The sequence below is a fragment of the Penaeus japonicus genome, unplaced genomic scaffold, assembly GCF_977035675.1.
Source record: "Penaeus japonicus unplaced genomic scaffold, GWHDUDI00000001_assembly GWHDUDI00000001, whole genome shotgun sequence".
NCBI classification, from domain to species: Eukaryota; Metazoa; Arthropoda; class Malacostraca; order Decapoda; family Penaeidae; genus Penaeus; species Penaeus japonicus.
The window spans coordinates 31879093-31896592 of NW_028234403.1; the positions used below are offsets into that span (position 1 = coordinate 31879093).

At 43.0% G+C, this 17500-nt stretch overlaps 1 protein-coding gene across 1 annotated transcript in view; it reads right to left on the reverse strand.

Annotated features, from left to right (window-relative positions):
• Window positions 1–16082, reverse strand: part of LOC122249754 (MAM and LDL-receptor class A domain-containing protein 1) — a 60092-nt gene extending 44010 nt beyond the window's left edge. The window contains exons 1-39 of the mRNA XM_086539053.1: window positions 15671–16082; window positions 15506–15554; window positions 15228–15379; window positions 14698–14887; window positions 14214–14445; window positions 13872–13953; window positions 13462–13642; window positions 13099–13206; window positions 12430–12590; window positions 12072–12225; window positions 11848–11967; window positions 11538–11696; window positions 11130–11386; window positions 10705–10927; window positions 10442–10535; window positions 10067–10259; window positions 9441–9675; window positions 9121–9272; window positions 8787–8897; window positions 8522–8648; window positions 7807–8032; window positions 7375–7546; window positions 6681–6906; window positions 6184–6312; window positions 5916–6052; window positions 5497–5770; window positions 5105–5220; window positions 4908–4994; window positions 4384–4534; window positions 3956–4087; window positions 3476–3692; window positions 3100–3284; window positions 2398–2609; window positions 2152–2247; window positions 1625–1798; window positions 1293–1437; window positions 939–1100; window positions 313–645; window positions 1–12 (exon numbers count right to left, since the gene is read on the reverse strand). The exon at window positions 1–12 is cut by the window's left edge and continues 203 nt beyond it. Coding sequence (XP_086395179.1) covers window positions 1–12; window positions 313–645; window positions 939–1100; window positions 1293–1437; window positions 1625–1798; window positions 2152–2247; window positions 2398–2609; window positions 3100–3284; window positions 3476–3692; window positions 3956–4087; window positions 4384–4534; window positions 4908–4994; window positions 5105–5220; window positions 5497–5770; window positions 5916–6052; window positions 6184–6312; window positions 6681–6906; window positions 7375–7546; window positions 7807–8032; window positions 8522–8648; window positions 8787–8897; window positions 9121–9272; window positions 9441–9675; window positions 10067–10259; window positions 10442–10535; window positions 10705–10927; window positions 11130–11386; window positions 11538–11696; window positions 11848–11967; window positions 12072–12225; window positions 12430–12590; window positions 13099–13206; window positions 13462–13642; window positions 13872–13953; window positions 14214–14445; window positions 14698–14887; window positions 15228–15379; window positions 15506–15554; window positions 15671–16024 — 6520 coding nt within the window. The 5' untranslated portion in view covers window positions 16025–16082. The remainder of the gene's footprint in view (window positions 13–312; window positions 646–938; window positions 1101–1292; window positions 1438–1624; window positions 1799–2151; window positions 2248–2397; window positions 2610–3099; window positions 3285–3475; window positions 3693–3955; window positions 4088–4383; window positions 4535–4907; window positions 4995–5104; window positions 5221–5496; window positions 5771–5915; window positions 6053–6183; window positions 6313–6680; window positions 6907–7374; window positions 7547–7806; window positions 8033–8521; window positions 8649–8786; window positions 8898–9120; window positions 9273–9440; window positions 9676–10066; window positions 10260–10441; window positions 10536–10704; window positions 10928–11129; window positions 11387–11537; window positions 11697–11847; window positions 11968–12071; window positions 12226–12429; window positions 12591–13098; window positions 13207–13461; window positions 13643–13871; window positions 13954–14213; window positions 14446–14697; window positions 14888–15227; window positions 15380–15505; window positions 15555–15670) is intronic.
• Between the last annotated feature and the right edge of the window lie 1418 nt (window positions 16083–17500).

Genomic DNA, 17500 nt, shown 5'->3' on the forward strand with positions numbered 1-17500 from the left:
CAGGATATTTATCTGAAAAAAATATATAGCTTAATGAGATCTTATCAGGGTAATTAGATAACAGGTCTGATACGTTTCCTTCTCGGTACTGACGGTTTCAAGGAAAAAGCCTGGCTGAGTTATCAAATCAACACGAAATCATCTTTCAAAAGGGACTCCTCATTCTTCATACGCTGTGCGACACTTTACCAAAACTAGCATAGTCTGTATAGTCCTCACAGCCACCTTTTAAAACCTGACACATTCCTCTTATTTCGTCCTCGTAGTCCCGTAAAACCCTGGCACAGCACTCTTAGACAGTGTGACACCTACCACAACTGGCTTCGTCGGTGTAGTCCCCGCAGTCATCTGTGAAGTCGCACACGGCATCCGGAGGGACGCACGCCTTGTTCTCACACACGACGTATCCATCGGGTATCTCTTCGCACGGACTCGGAGGCCAGCAGTTAGACAGCAAGACCTCGTCGATGTTAACTTCCTGCATGAGATCGATAGAAGCGGCAGCCTCGATCAGCAGGTGGTATGAGGAGGGTATGCGGCCCAGTGGTAGCGAGACGGTTTGCCACTCGGAGTAGAAGCCTTGGGCGCGGAATACTTCGGTGAGGTCGGATCCTCCGTGCTCTAAGTATACGCTGATCTGAGGGCCTGGGAAGAGAAAATCAGTGAGAATTAAAATGCTTGCAGTTTTACACGTTTGATTTAATAAACTTCAATTATCACTACATCTTTAATAATTCTGACTGGCTTTAAAAATGAATGCTGTTACAAGAGTGGATAGTCAATGACAGAACATAAACCATCGCAAAATATACCACCAAACTTCATACGTGTTGATAGCATAAATATCATCTCCTAGGCCTCAAAATCCATCTACTACTTGTACGAGTCTCTATTTCCTAAATATCTAAAATCCCAGTCCGGCCAAGCTATAAGCATACCTGGATAGTCATCTGCATTAAGCAGATAGTCGAAGTGTAGCGCGCAGGTGTGGTGCGTCGGCTGAAGAACTCGAGTCAAAAGGCGCGGTTTGTTGATAACGCTGCCACTCTTCTTCAACACTCCCATGCGATAGCTGTGGGGATCATCTGGCCCTGTGATGTCTGGAGATAGAAAGCAAGATGAAGAATCTGAACTACAGAAACTTTCAAGACTGAAAAACGTTTGAGTTGATACCAGAAATCAGCCTGTGTCCATGGCACGAAATTTCCCGAAAATTCCGTAAATGTCAACGTACTTACAATCCCAAGCACATTATGAACCCATGCACTCTTTAATTCCTACAAATCCCTTACTTGTGTAAAGCCTTCGCCACCAAAGCTCTGTCTGGTCCTCTGAGGTTTCCACGCTCTTCCAGCCACACAAATCCTCCATAAAGTCACAGTTGGCACACCAGCGCTCGTCCTCCTTGCCCACACATTGGGGTCGGTAATCGCACACCTATAGCAATCGGAAACCATTATTGTTTACCGTTTTCTACGTGTAATTATCATAATTTCCAAATTATTGATAGTTTAAACCAGAAAATGGACTCGGAGGAAAAAAAAGGTTTCCCATAAAATCCCCAAATACGATATATATCTCTCAGAGCAACCCATTATTTTTTTTCTCATTCATAACTGCCCACCTGTTCTTGCGGAATTGTCAGCCCATCATTACACCGGAAATCTGGCACCGTAGTATTATCTAAACAGGGTCCTGCGTAGAGTGAAATATCGTCTATGGCCACAACGTTGGTGTGGCCAGCAACGCCCTCGGCTGTGAAGGACAGCCAGTGATCGGGAGCGACACTCAATTCGATCTGAAGAAAAAAAAGAAGTGAAATATAAGACGATCGCATTGTAGCATCTCCTGGAAAGTGGTATATAGTTGATGAATCCGTATCGATATGTTAAGCATATGAATTAGTTTATGTATTAACGATATGAGATTTTCCTCTCTGGTGGATATTTTTTACGAGGAGGAAGTGTTGATAACTGCTACTAATTACAAGTTTATTGACTATTACCGATAATTAATAGCTTTAATACCCATACCATAAGCAGTACTTATACAGTCTAAAATTAATATCTTTATGGTGTGTTTCTGTTTTAGATTACAATTCAAGCTCATTCTGTCATAGGTTAATAAACAGTTCTTTGATCGTCTTCACACCTGAATCTGTTTCCAACGCATTCCCTGTGAGCCCTCTATTGTCTTAAGCACGAGGGTACCCTGGTCTTGTATCGTCTTCAAGGAGAGTCTTCCAACCTGTAAAAGTACGACACCAACATGTGAGTTTCTTCTCTGTAAAACAAAAGTCCAGGCCTCGTGTTTCAGTAATTGATTGATCTTTATAAAATAAATGATAGTATCACAAGTTTCCTTCTCACTCTTGGAAAAGATGAAGACCAAACAAACCTTGTCTCCGAACATGTGAATCCAGAAAGAGAAGCACGATTGCCGCTGGACGCTGAAGACTTCGGAGATGATAGTGGCCGTGACCTCCTCGGCAGGTAGGTCCGCAGCGTCGTAGAAGTAGAGGTAGCGGCCATAGGGAGTTCCTGTCGTGTGGTCGTAAGGCGGAGCGAAGCCGAGAGCTGGAGACTGACTCGGGTCGTCTGTTACTCGACCTGTGGGAAGTGAGATTTCGATTATATAGTGTTCTTATTTAGGGTGTTTCTATATTGCGAAACTTTTGCTGCTCGCTCTCGCTCTCGCTTTCTCTCTCTCTCTCTCTCTCTCTCTCTCTCTCTCTCTCTCTCTCTCTCTCTCTCTCGCTCTAGTTCTCATTGCAGTGAATACCGTAAAAAACGAGTCAAAACTTCATTTTCCAACCATTAAAATCAATATACTGCTATGAATAAACCTCAAATTTCACGAAACAAAAAGGGAATATGCGATCCCACTCACACACTTTCGTACAGCTAATAATCATTCCTTTAGCCTCATACGCTAACCAGCCTTCACAACAATTATCTCCTCTTTCCCTGAAACTTCATCTCTCCTAATATGTTACTTATTCCAATCTCTCATGCACACACGCTCGTGATCCAGCCACTTCTTACTATTCACTCCCCAATCTTTCCCAATCTCCTAAACCATTTACATAACCAAACTCACCTGTGATCCAACTGTTTCCTCCGAAATTCTGCCACAAGCAACTGCCATCCTCGAAGTCACAGGACACTGGATCGGGACAGGCTTCGGGACTCACAATGACGTCATCGATACCAACAAAGCCGTTGTCTTTTCCGACTGTGACTCTGAATTCCACCTGCCAACCACCATCTGCGAGGATCTTCATCCTGCAGGGACATCGTATCAAAGATACAAAATAATGAGATAAAGAAATGTGTGTTTATCTCTAAATCTTACGGAAATACATAGCGCATAATAAATAATATATAAACAAAATGGTAATCCAATCACCTTAACAGAGCCTCGAATAAAAATAACGCCTAAACAAATACAAAATAGATGAACAGAAGGTACAAACCTTGCGCCAGTCCAGCCATTAAACGGAGCAGAGAAGTTGGCAATGCTGATCGGCTCAACATTCTCTTCAGTGTGTAGCCAAGCCTGGAGTTGAATGGGTTTTGTGCTGAAGTACATAAAAGCTACACAGGCTTCAGGTAAGTTGTAGATGGCTGGAGAAAAGAGGCTCGTGAATGCTCCAGCGCCCCAGGTGTTGGTGTCGACGTACATGTAGTGGCCTGGTCAAGGAAAGGATGGGAGGGAATGTAAATGGTGTTCTTTGGAAATTATTGAATATTCAAGATTTTCGTATACACGCTAGATTCGCTTAGATAAATCTGTTTTCGCAACACAAGCAGAAAACTCCAAAAGGACAAGTCCAGCCCCTCGTCCCCCTCCCACCACAAAAAAGAAGAAACAATAAAACCATACGCATCGTAAAGACTAGCTTGAAAAAGCAGTTTGATATCTTAAAAAGAAAAGAAAAGAAAAAAACACCCACCAGAAGCGTTGTTGGTCGAGTGGTCAAGAGGCAGCGACGCGTCATCGTTGCTCGTGCCGTGGACCCAGTCGAAGCTGTCGCCCTCACTTTGCTCGAACCCGCAGAGGTCGTCGTCTTCGAAGTCACACAGAACTGAGGGGCAAGAATATTGGAATCAAGTCGTGCGGTAAAGACGGGATGGTCTTTTAAGTCTACTTCAAGGTCCGACTTCGAAGGAGTGCGGCCTATACCTTAACTGATTCTGAGAAATTATGGAAAATATACTTCAATTTTCTCTACTTACTCTCTATATAAAAAAAATAATGATTTACGCTTATCTTATCTACCACTCGTTACATATCAGTATTCTCCCTCTTCCAATGGCATCACCCGACACACAATCCACCATTCGAAACATGTCCTCAAAACGACACAAGAAAAGTCCTCACCGAAGTTGGCAGGAGGAGGCGGAAGTGTTGGCACTTGAGTACAGTCTCCCGGGGTGAAGTCCAGGTCGTCGATGCCCATGAACTGGTCAGGCACTTCCTTCTTGGCGTTCAGGGTGATTTGGAAGTAATTCTCCGCGTTGGTCACGTTTACCTGGGGGGGGAGGGGGGGGGCGCAGGCTGCTGCTCAATCTCACGGTCTTATTTGTTTGATTCATTTGACAGACGCTAAAGGTGTAATAGTTACGTGAATTCTTCTATATCATGTCATACAGTGTGTGTGTGTGTGTGTGTGTGTGTGTGTGTGTGTGTGTGTGTGTGTGTGTGTGTGTGTGTGTGTGTGTGTGTGTGTGTGTGTGTGTGTGTGTGTGTGTGTGTGTAAATAAATCTATACATACATATATACATACATACATGCATGCATATATATATATATATATATATATATATTAATGTGTGTGCATACACATACGATCCCTAAATGTATTTAATGTCACTCATATTGATATACAAAGAGAGATCCTTACCGAGGCGCGAGTCCACTTCCGCTCGTCAACATTGTTGTCTAATGTGAGTAGATTTGTCACCTGCCCATCATGACTATGGATGTTCGCCTGTGTAAGGGAATAATTACTCTATACAAAAGATCTTACACATGCTCGATATATCATCAACAGCCATCCTGATCATATAACCAAATTGCGTGAAATAGCCGGTTACTAACCATCTGTACAGTGAACACGCCAGACCTTCCACTCTCTCCGTACTTGATGTACCAGAAGCTTAAGCAAGCCATCTGCGTGGGAGATATCTGTTCACTCATGAGAACAGATGCCGAATCTGTGAAATTGCAATATCATGACGATGGTGTTAATCGATAATAACAATGTAGATAATAATAATGATAGCAATTTTAATAATAACAATTATAACAATCATAATAATAATAATAATAATGATAATACAATAACCATGATAATGATATCGGAATATTAACAACAATAATAATAATAATAAGAAAAGTATGAAGAACAATGTCACCATAGACTGTATAGTATCATAATCTTCCCTTTCTACGGAGATGCAACAATAAAACGCCCGCAGCCCACGACTTACCCTGGACAACGAAAGACGTGAAGTCCACGTAGGCGTACAGGCCGTCCTGAGTCGTGTGATCGAGCAAGGGGCCCGCGACAACGTTGGAGTCCCCGGTGTATCCCCGCCCAACCAGCCAGATGTTGTCCTTCAGGGCTTTGTTTGTCCAACCGCAGAGCCCCCCGTCGAAGTCGCAGCTGATGGAGTTACCCGGACAGCGCCCGGGGTCGAGGCTCACGTCGTCTACTGTCATATAACCGCCTGCGCTTTCTCCATACTCGGCCTTGAAGCCCAGCTGGAGGTAGAAGCCATGTATAGGAATTAATATTTTTGTCTATAAATAACTACGATAATGTATATTTCATAAATTGAATTGAATTCATGATCTTAAAAATATAAACATTCAAATTCTGACATAGTTTTTCTGTTCAGAAATATACCTTAAAGGAGGAATCGCCGATGGTCACGCCAACTCTTCCAAGGACCCATTCATAGCCTTGCTCGTCCGTGCGGTTCCACAGGACAGTGTAGTTAGATCCTTCTTTTCTCAGGATGCTAAGCGTACTACCTTCCATGCCTACATATAGTAATAGGAATATTAGATATTATAATCTATAGTAACTTTTACAAATCGCTAGTAAGGGATGATTTAAACCCAACAAAAATAATGTGGCATTCAAGTTAAGACAGACATGCATGCTACACTACCTTGTATGTTGTACCAGAAGGTAAGGCACTGTTTTCCCCCGCCAGCAGCAAGAGTTGGAGACACTAATAGGCCGGTCATAGTATCTTCTCTTGCTAGATTTTCTCGGAGGCGTGGGAACATGTAGTGTCCTGGAGAAGAAAGGACACTGATGTAAATTCAAGTTTGAAGATGAATGAAATTAGCTTTACTTTTACAGTACATAGCAGATACTTTATTTCATTACTCCTATGCAAATAAAAGATATTTGTTAATGTTTCCCAAGTTCCACAAAAACAAATACAGCATGGAGTATCTCAATATTCATAATATCCAATTCCCCTTACCTATGATGTCTATGTTTTCAAAGAATGCTAAGCATCACTACCCTGATCAGTAAATGAAGGCCGATCACCAACGGCCAAAGGAGAAGAAATCGTAAGATCATAAGCACTCTCACTCACAGCTTACTAAATGAAAGTAAAAAGCACCGCTAACAGGGAAGCCCCCACGTCGTTACCTGACTCAGTGTTGGTCGTGTGGTCGTAGGCGATCAGAGGCGCCCCATCCATAGCCTGGATCCTCACCCACTCGAGGGGGAAGCCGCTGTCATCCTGCCATCCGCACATTCCGAGTTCGAAGTCGCAGTCTAACAGTGTCTCGGAACACGGGCCACGTTTAGCAACCACAGTGTCAATGGCGACGACGCCCATGGCATCCACATCTACCGTCACCTTCAAACGAAGCTGTAGAGGAGAATGGTTGGATAAGATTCCCTAATGCTGCATGATATTTAGGTGCGTGTGGTGTATAATTCAGAGAAGGAGACAGGGCGGGAAAACGTATATATGAGAAGGAGAGAAGGGGGAAAATATGTCAGATTTGAGAAAGGAAATGTAAAGGAAGAGAAGGATATATGGTAAAATCAAAATAAAAACATTTCAGAAGGAGAAAACCTTATAAAGGAAAATTTAAGGAGGCGGACTAAAAAGAAAATAAGGAGACCAAGGTAAAGGAAAAACTATTTGAGAAGAAAAGAATACAATAAACATTCCAAAAGGTGTTAAAGTAAGAATGTAAAAAGTGTATATTTGTGGGTAGAAATTATAAAAGTAGATACGATGGGATAAGTTTTAAAAAGTAATATTTGAGCAAATGAGACAATAAAAGGGGGGCATTAGAGATAGATACTGGTAAAACAAATTTTAAAATACCTGTACATCTCCCTCTGTGGTGTTAACATCCACATGCCCCTTCTTCCATTTATCCACGTATCCAGCAGTTCTTTCCCAGATGTATTCGGGGCCTGTCTTGTTGCCCCAGTGATCTCTGAAGATATATCTCTCCACTGTCAGCCAAGGATTGTTTACGCCAAACATGTAGTACCTGAAAACAGATGAATATAATTGTCAAAATAGACTTTTTGTTTACATATAGGATTAAGAATGTTATTACTTTAGGTTCGAAGTCAAAGATGATATATGGGGAGGTGGGGAGGTAGAAAGATAGATGGATAGATTGACTGATATAGTGACAAAAAATAGGTAGGTAGATACACCATACAGACATGTGAAGGCTGATAGATAAACCAATAGGTGAATAGATCAATAAACATAAACCAAAGTCTCAAACCTTGCAATACTCACCAGAATTGCAGACAATAGACCTGATCGTCATTCGAGTTGGCAGCAATCGAGACGGACTCAAGGTAAGGATGATATGGCTTTTCGGTTGTGTCATTGACTTCTACAAAGGCATATTTTCCCTTCGCGAGGTTGTCGTGAACCGTGTCTGTCTCGCCGTCTTGGAACTCTGGTGTCGGGGTCCATTGGCAGAACTTGCCTTGGAACTTGCACGTTAAATCGCTCACACCTGTTGGGGAAGTGTTGCGGGTGAGGGGAAGAACTTGCTGAAAGAGGGAGAGATACATAGGAAGGGAGAGAGGGAGAGAGAGAGAGGGAGGGGGGGGGGGAGGGAGGGAGGGAGGGAGGGAGAGAGAGAGAGGGGAGGGGGGGAGGGAGGGGGGGAGGGAGGGAGGGGAGGGAGGGAGGGAGGAGAGGGAGGGGGGAGGGAGGGAGGGAGGGAGGGAGGGAGGGAGGGAGGGAGGAGAGGGGAGAGGGAGGGAGGGAGAGAGGGAGGGAGGGAGGGAGGGAGAGTGAGAGAGAGAGAGAGAGAGAATAGGAGAAAGAGACAGAGAAAAAGAGAGAGAATAGGAGAAAGAGACAGAGAAAAAGAGAGAGAATAGGAGAAAGAGACAGAGACAGAGAGAGCGTAAAATCATGATGATGATGAAGAACGATGATGATACTGATTACATGAAAGTAACAAACCAAACGTCACACATATTCTTCGTCAACCGACCTTGGGCAACGGGATCAGCTCTCTCTGGTTCCAGTTGGCCGTTGCACTCGAAGATCCTTTCGTAAAGGAGGTCGTCCACGCCGATATAAGCCGTGGGTTCGGGATCCAGCTCTCCTATCACCACAATCTGAGAGTAAAGAACATTTTTTTTTGGTATCCTGTTAATTTAGGATCAATTGAATGCTCTCTAAAATATGTTCATACAATGGGAAACCTCTTTTTTTCTCAAATTAACTTTATACGTATTTGAATCTCGCGGGCTGACCTGGAATGGCTGGTATTGTTTGATCGTGACCTGAGCGAAGTGCCAGTAAGGGTCGGTTCCTTGTTGGAGTCTCCACACAGTCTGCCATCGGTAGGACTGGGCCACTGCCACCTACGGGAAAGGCATCATATGTGGTTGAAATTTCATAACTGAAGGTTGCAAATGCACAGACACTAAAACGAGCATATTGCACTATATACACATGCAAACATTAATATCAACATAAACACGCATCGATACACGTCTACCCTCCCCCCCCCACACACACACACAACCCCCCCATACACCGCCCTACAGAATACAAATGAAACAAGCCTGGAAATCTTGCACCAACCGTCAAAGCCCCCTTATCCTGAAGGAAAGCCGCATTGTAATAGAACTGGAAGCAGCCTCCCTCAAGGTCGGTGATCGGTTGCACAGAGGACCACAGCAAGGCCTTTCCTCCCTCCGGCGGCATCAGGGGGCCGGACATGAGCAAGAGATGACCTGAGGCGGATACGAGCTTGTTAATAAGGAGGATGGAAATGTTACAAGGAAAGAGGGAGGGAGGAAGAGAGAGAGGGAGAGATAGAGTAAATAAATAAATAAACAAATCCTGCATATAACAAAAACATATCCACCAATTACGGACAAAAGACAAAAAAGAGCCGCTACCATCAGCCCCGTTGGTCGTATGGTCAACCGGCGGACCCAAGGCAGCGTCGCCATCGCTCGGTCTCTGAAGCATCCAGTCGGTCGTGTCCTGATCGCTGTTCATCCAAAAGCACATATCGTGTTCAAAGTCACACGTAGACGCTGATCTGCAGTCCTCCAAGGTTGCGAAGACGTCGTCTATGCCCATTACGACGGCCGCGGGTCTTTCTTTCAACAGTTTGGCTTCGAAGATGACCTGTTGACACACAGATGTGTAGTCAGGTATTGCGAGAATATGAAGATAACGATAAGTGAAAAGAAACGAGGTATACAAATACCTTATTTAAAGAAAGTGTGCTTACTCTTATTGTAGTTGATGCTGCCATTTATACTGGGAATTACTGTGGTTGAGCCATTGTTTGCTGTATAGTAGATGCTGCACTGACTAAAAGCCTACAGACAATACTCTATGTTCCAATAATATGGCATAAACAAATACGGCATCACACAAAATACCAGAACTTGCCTAGACATAATGCTGAACAATTACCCAATATAATATCAGTGGCGATCAACAGTACAAAACGACTTATAAAATAAATGTAAACAAGTGCCAATGTAAATACGAAGAGATGCCCATAGCCCACCTGGAAGTTCCTGCTCATGGTGATGCGTCCCTCTGCTTTAATCCACATGTCTCCCTGGCTCGTTTTCTGCTGGAAGAACAGTGTCTTGTGCATGTCAATGGAAACCCCTGAGCCGTCGTCCGTCTCTCTGACGTATGCGCTCAGCTGGGCTCCTCCCGACAGTCCAGACAAGTAGTAATAGAAGTGCATACACCTGAAGGGATCACAAAAGGGTTTGAAGTTATAAATGAATTGGAACATAGCTATTCAGCTTTTCATCAGTGGGGGTACAGGTCAGTGGTGTTACAAAAGGTACTTGAGAGAAAAAGAGTAAGAGGAGGTGAAACAGAGTTTAGTGCCATTCTATGTAAGTATTCCATAATTACTACTACATACCTGTAAGTCTTTCCATAGTTCTTGTACACAGGAGAGATCAACTGGCCAATGTCATTTACGTTGTACTTAGAAAGCTCTGCTCTTGCCAGGTGCCCTGTTGGGAGAAATTTATCATATACCAAATACTTTAAAGGAAATGTAAATAAGTCCTCTCCGTTATCTTTGTATAACGATGTATTTCTAATATTCTATGTACATCGTCAATGCTAAATACTAGTTTCAATCGCAAATATTATACAGTATACAACGACCTGCAAACGAACCTTTCATCGTTCCGAGCGTGTGATCCACTTGTTCTCCGGTGCTCATTGTGTCCCAGTCTATTATGCCTCCATCTACTACGTCGAAGTTGGAGCCGTCGTCCTCGAAATCGTGCAGGCTCGCAGGGTCCGTGTGGTCGTACTTGCAATAGCCAGAGTCGACCCGCAAGTCGTCTACGGCTATAATGCCTTGGCTCGATTCGTTCCATTGGGCAATGATTGTGGCCTTGGTAAAGGGTTAATAATCTCTTAAGTAGTATTCAAGGATTGTAATTCTTATTGGTATGTTACTACATTTGTTATATCATACTTCAACCCAAAATTAATGAAAACATTACTTTAAGCACAAAAAAGTTAAATATTGAAGAACAACATCCATGACCAGAGTACAAAAGCCTCTTGATAGCCAAACAGAAAAAGAAACTTACATAGTATTTTCCAGTATTGATGTTCAGATTCATCTTGGCAGGATGCCAGGCATCTCCCTGGGACCCCTCCCTAAAGAACTCAGGGGAATAGATGTCCCCATTCATGCTGGCAGTGGCTATGAGCTGTGGTGTTCGCTCACCAAACATATAGTACCAGAACCGCAAGCATTGGATTCTCTCAAGGGAACCAACAAGCAACTGAGCAAATGCCGTGGGGTCGCCCCACTTCGATTCTACATACAAGTAGTGTCCAGTAGCTATGGGAGAAAAAACATATGTTGATGATCGCATTGTATGGTTTCAAGTTCAGCTGATTAGACTATGTGTTTAATCTGTTGAGGTTGATTATAAATCCAAGTATCAATTTCTAAATCAAATTCTAATGTCCAAGTGTTCCAGTCAATCTACCTGTTCCATAGGTGTGATCCACGGAAGGTCCTGGAGACAAGCTCTGTGGAGGGCCTTCCTGCCACCTCCAAGGTACTGTGCCATTCTCTTCGGAAACCTCCCACTTACAGAAAGGCTGGAGCATGTTCTCGAAGTCGCAGTCATATTCACCAAGGGGCTCTTTGGTAAAGAATATAACGATGATAAGTGCTTATTAAGTTAATTGTTATATATAGAGTTATGTAATAATAGTAAAAAATGAATATCAACAAAGCAATAATAGTTTGACTCTTTATAAATTTAGATTTGTAGGCGGAGATCAACTACGGACCCTGAGTCGTTGTGGAAATTGGGGGGAGAGGCGTCGTGGTGGTCGTGGTTCCTGTTCCCGGCGTTGCTTCCTTCGGCCAAATGCCACATGGTCCATAGAACATCACGATATCATCCACCTCTGCAACACATCGAATTATGGAATAGCTCCTACAGCATAATACTTATGATGGGTAAGAATGCCATGGTCTTTGAAGAAAGGCAGAAAAGTACAAGGACACTTACTCAAGACATCCAACTGGTTGACTCCAAGGACGCCCTCTAACACGACTTGGTAAAAGCCTGTAGTGACGTTAAACAGAGGCACTCGTCCGAGTTGCCATCCTGAGTGGACTGCATTGCTGAGACTCCACACAAGCACCTTCTCTTCGCCTATTGGCTGTGGTAAAGGAGAGATTAGTTAATATAACAGAGACTTGGTAATGGACAGTTACTAAAGGCAGAAAAGTCATTCACAAGCACACATACACAATGCCACAAGCACTCTTGCATTCATACTTTTATAATCTCTCCCACATGCCCTAATACCGCATTCACGCACACACATCTTTTCATACACATACAACCCCCCACACACACATACCTCAACATAGACATGAAGCGATCCCTCTTCGACCTCCTCCATAGACACCCACAACTGCATGCACAGGGACGTAGCAGTATAAGGTCCCAGGGGAGGACTTCTTATCACAGCCAAGTCTCCGGGTTCGTGGTTCTCCGCCTTCAGTGCCAACATTCCGCCTCCTGTGTGAGACAAAAGTTAAGGTGAATGTTACATATTGTTTAGCGAATGTTGAGGTTATGTTGTATCTTTAACTGTGCCTACCAATTTCGGGATGTAATGGGCAAAGTCTAGGTTACTGTGTGTTCAAAACGTAATTTGTGCGTAGATGAATGCTGTATCAGATTTTAGGTCTGTTAAAAAACAGTAAATATTAGATATATAACGTAGTGCGAAATCATAAGAAATCAAATCTGTTGATACAGTTCTCGATGTTCAAAAGTAGAGAGGTCATATGATTTTATCTAATTCAGAAAATAAGAAAAAACTGAGAAGTAACGTGCCTCAAATCATTGATAATGTTAAAAACTCTTGACTGAGGGTTTTTAAGTTTAAAGAAAGTAATATACTGTATCAAGTCACACCACTTTTAGGCTCTCTATTTGCCTGAATTTCATAGAATAATATTTATTAATAATGAATAAAGATGATAACCACGAAATCATCCTTCTCTCCCAGTTCGCTACTCACCAAGGTCACCATAGGTGTGGTCACTCCCGTCAACCACTTCCCAATAGGCCTTCTCAGTCCGGGAGGGAATCCAGCCGCAAATGTCGCCTGCGTTGAAGTTGCACTCGCCTGGGAAGGGGAGGCTTTCGTGAATGCTATGTTTGTCGTTTCTCAGCCACTCCTATTTGCTTTTTGAGTGTTTTTCGGTCATATCATATGTATTTAAATGCATGCTGTCCATCGAAGAGTATTATTCCGAAATAAAGGAATTTTCTGCAACTTTTGTACAAAAAATGATTTTCTTATATATGTTAATGAGTTTAAGGACCAGACACTTATTTATTCAAGGTTACAAAGCCTGAGGTTCCTTCAAGAGCAACAAACCTGTTAGTCCACAGGTTCCTTGTTGCACTCTGAAGTCATCGACAACTACAGCAGAAGTGTTGTCCGGCGATTCGAAGGTGGCACCCAGCTGGAGTCTGAAGAAGTTGTAGGACACAGGAACTCTGGCGAAAAGCCATTCGTCCAATTTGCCCGCTGGCATTCCGAAGATGTCTTCAGGGGGCTGAAGAAAAAGGATGAGGAGAAAATAAGAAAAAGACATACAGTGCTTCAATGGCCTTTTGTTCCAGTTAATTTTAATATTGATTTTCAGATTTGAATTTATCCTGAATTCTATCTCAGAGAAAACGATATGGAAACGACATAGAACAGCATTGCCATTAGGTCGGTACACGTTAATTTGTTAAAACGGGTTTGTATGATAAGGAAAGATCAAGCTTGCGTTAACTTACGGCCAAGCCTCCGTCCAGACTCTCCCCGACAGCATACAGTGTGATCGTCGCTGAGGTCGATGGGTGAGAGTAGTACCAGAAGCTAAATGGGGGGAGAATCAAAAATTCCGATATTGATCATGAGTATACATAACGATCGGTGTCACACATTCACTTCTTTTCAAATAACATGAAAATATCAATATCATGAGAAGAAGAATAAATAATCAAAACAAACCGGGCTATACCTGACAGTGTAGAATTTCAAATCAATAATACCGTTTATCCTAGCCACTCGAGCGCCCCTCCCCCTTACCTTTCCCTGACCTTTATCCCCCCCCCTCCACCCACCCTTCCTCCTACCTGACGCAGGACATCCCCAGCGAGACGTAGAAGGAGGAGTTGGAGAGTGCCGTGTTCTTCTCGCTGCTCCAGGTATTTGTAGCCTTGAGGACGTGGCCTTCGAGGGCGCCTGTGGTGTGGTCTCCGTAGGAGTACTTGCCGTCTGCGAGCTCCCAGCGAGGTGCTTCTGGGTCGAAGGAGGTCGAGGAGTGCCATCCGCAGGTGTGTCCGCCTTCGAAGTCGCACAACTCGTCTGGGAATTAGGGAGAGGGAGTCCGTGTAGAGTTTTCGGCGTGTCAGAGATTTTTTCTCTCTATTTTAATGTGTGTGTGTGTGTGTGTGTGTGTGTGTGTGTGTGTGTGTGTGTGTGTGTGTGTGTGTGTGTGTGTGTGTGTGTGTGTGTGTGTGTGTGTGTGTGTGTGTGTGTGTGTGTGTGTGTGTGTGTGTCTATTTCTATGTCTGCCATCCCATGTTTGCCTATACATGTACATTCATCTTTGCTCACCCTTCTTTTTGCAAACGCCATCCGAGAGTGTGATATTATCAAGTGCAATTGCACCTTCAGCAGACGCAGCTCTCACGCCCTCAAATATTATCTGATAGATGCTGTCAGAGGAGAGGGTGACTTGTGCGTCCTTCCACACCGTGCCGAGGGGACCTATTACGTGCCATACTTGCAGGATGAACGACCCTTGCTGCCAAAGAAAAGGGGAATGTAGTTATAAGAATCCCTCATTGAGAATTTCCAACGAGTTCATACTAACATAAAATAATAAGAATCATTCATAAGCGAATTCTGTCTAACACTTTCCTCTTGAACCAACAAAGAACATACTTCAAGAAATACCATTATTGCATTATCATATATATATATATATATATATATATATATATATATATATATATATATATATATATATATATATAATATATATATATATATATTATATATATATTATATATATATTATATATATATATAAAGTGTACAGTCTACCGAAACGAAAACATTTCCGCTAAGATTTCCCTTCCTCACCTCTACCATGACGTTGAGTTCGTGCAGGCCGTCGAGCACGTAAGAGAAGGCGAGGCACGCCCCCGAAGTGGCCGAAATGGGCGGAGAGACCAACATGCCTCGGGAGCCGCCTGCGAGGTCCTCGCCCCCAACGTCCAGGAAGGCGTAGCCACCTGCAGGAAGATTTTTGTTTAGTGACATTCTTTGTTTTATGATTACATTATATCATTTGATACTTAACTTTTTTTCCCCAATCCTCTGTCAAAATGGAGAAAATATCTAATCCCACAGAAGCTCACCTGAATACTGATCGGAAGCCACCTGCCACAGCATCTGGTTTCCTGAACCCTGAAGAATGATTCACGAATAAATACATAGAAACAACATACAATCCACATCTTAACATCAACATATATTATCGGCAAAACATCTCCAAGATATCTGCACACTTTAACGCGACTCACCTCGCCGGCGCTGCTCGTCCAGTCGCACAGGTCATTCTCGTCGAAAGAGCAGTCGTAAGGCAGAGCGGGGGCGTCGGTGCTGGGGGGGTCCAGGGTCGGGAGGACGGGGGTCGTGTAGTTGACCCCATTTGAGGCCTCTGCGGGCTGGAGGGCACAGCCGCCGGAGGCCACGAGCACGTCGTCGATGGCCACGTCGCCCATGAAGCCGGAGCCGAGGACGACCTCGAAGACGAGCTGAACGGAGAGAAGCGGAGGAATGGGTGGCAGGGGAAGTGGATTGATAAGTTGATGGGTAGGATATTGATAGATTGTTAGAAAGAGTGGGTGGTATTGACAAAGAAATTGGACATACATCCCTCTTACTCCCTTTTCTCTCCCTTCCCCTGTTCCTGTTATCTTTCCGATCTTCCTTCCTTCCTACTTTCTTTTTTCTTTCCTTCCTTCCTTCCTTCCTACTTTCTTTTTTCTTTCCTTTCTTCCTTCCTTCCTTCCTTCCTTCCTCCCTCTCTATTTCTCCCTTCTCCCCCTGTTCCCTGTCTTATCCTTCCGATCTACCTTCCTTCCTACTTTCTTTTTTCTTTCTTCCGTCTTCCTTCCTTCCCCTACTTTCTATTTTTCTTTCCTTTATCTTCCTTCTTTCCTTCCCTTTCTTTTTTCTTTCCTTTCTTCCTTCCTTCCTTCCTTCCTTCCTTCCTTCCTTCCTTCCTTCCTTCCTTCCTTCTTTCTTTCCTTTCTTCCTTCCTTTCTTCCTTCCTTCCTTTCTTCCTTTCTTCCTTCTTTCTTTTCTTCTTTTTTTCTTTCCTTTCTTCCTTCCTTCCTTCCTTCCTTCCTTTTTCTTTCCTTCCTTCCTTCCTTGTTTCTTTCTTTTTTCTTTCCTTTCTTCCTTCCTTTCTTCCTCCCTTCCTTTTTTCGTTCCTTTCTTCCTTCCTTCCCTTTCGTTCCCTTCTTCCTTCCTTCCTCTTTTCGTTCCCTTCCTCCTTCCTTCCTTTTTTCGTTCCCTTCCTCCTTCCTTCCTTTTTTCGTTCCTTTCTTCCTTCCTTCCTCTTTTTCGTTCCCTTCCTCCTTCCTTCCTTTTTTTCTTTCCTTTCTTTCTTCCTTCCTTTTTTCTTTCCTTTCTTCCTTCCTTCCTTCCTTCTTTTTTCTTTCCCTTCTTCCTTCCTTCCTTTCTTCTTTCCTTTCTTCCTTCCTTCCTTCCTTCATTCCTTTTTTCTTTCCTTCATTCCTTTCTTCCTACCTTCTTTCTTTCCTTCCTTCATTCCTTTCTTCTTTCTTTCCTTTCTTCCTTCCTTCCTTCATTCATTCATTCCTTTCTTCTTTCTTTCCTTTCTTCCTTCCTTCCTTCCTTCCTTCCTTCCTTAGCTTAGGGAGTGAGGGGGGAAATGTGCAAATGTTTGAAGAATAAATGGGGAATAAAGAAAATATCTTAAAACGTAAGAAATGGAGATTTGGAACTTTTGTGGGATATGAAATCATATAGATTAAAAATATATGTGTTGGATATTATATATATATATATATATATATATATATATATATATATATATATATATATATATATATATATATATATATATATATATATATACATATATAGAACATATTTATATATATATAGATATATAGGTGTGTGTGGGTGGGTTGTGTGTGTGTTGTGTGGATGTGTTGTGTGCATATGTGTGTGTGTGTGTTGTATTTTGTTGTGTATTTGGTGTGTGTGTGTGGTTAGGGTTGGGGTGTGTGTGGTGGGTGGGGGGTGGGTTGTAAAAGAGATACTTCGTCACTAAAGACTACGTTAAAGACCCATATCACCACAAAAAGTCAAACAACGGA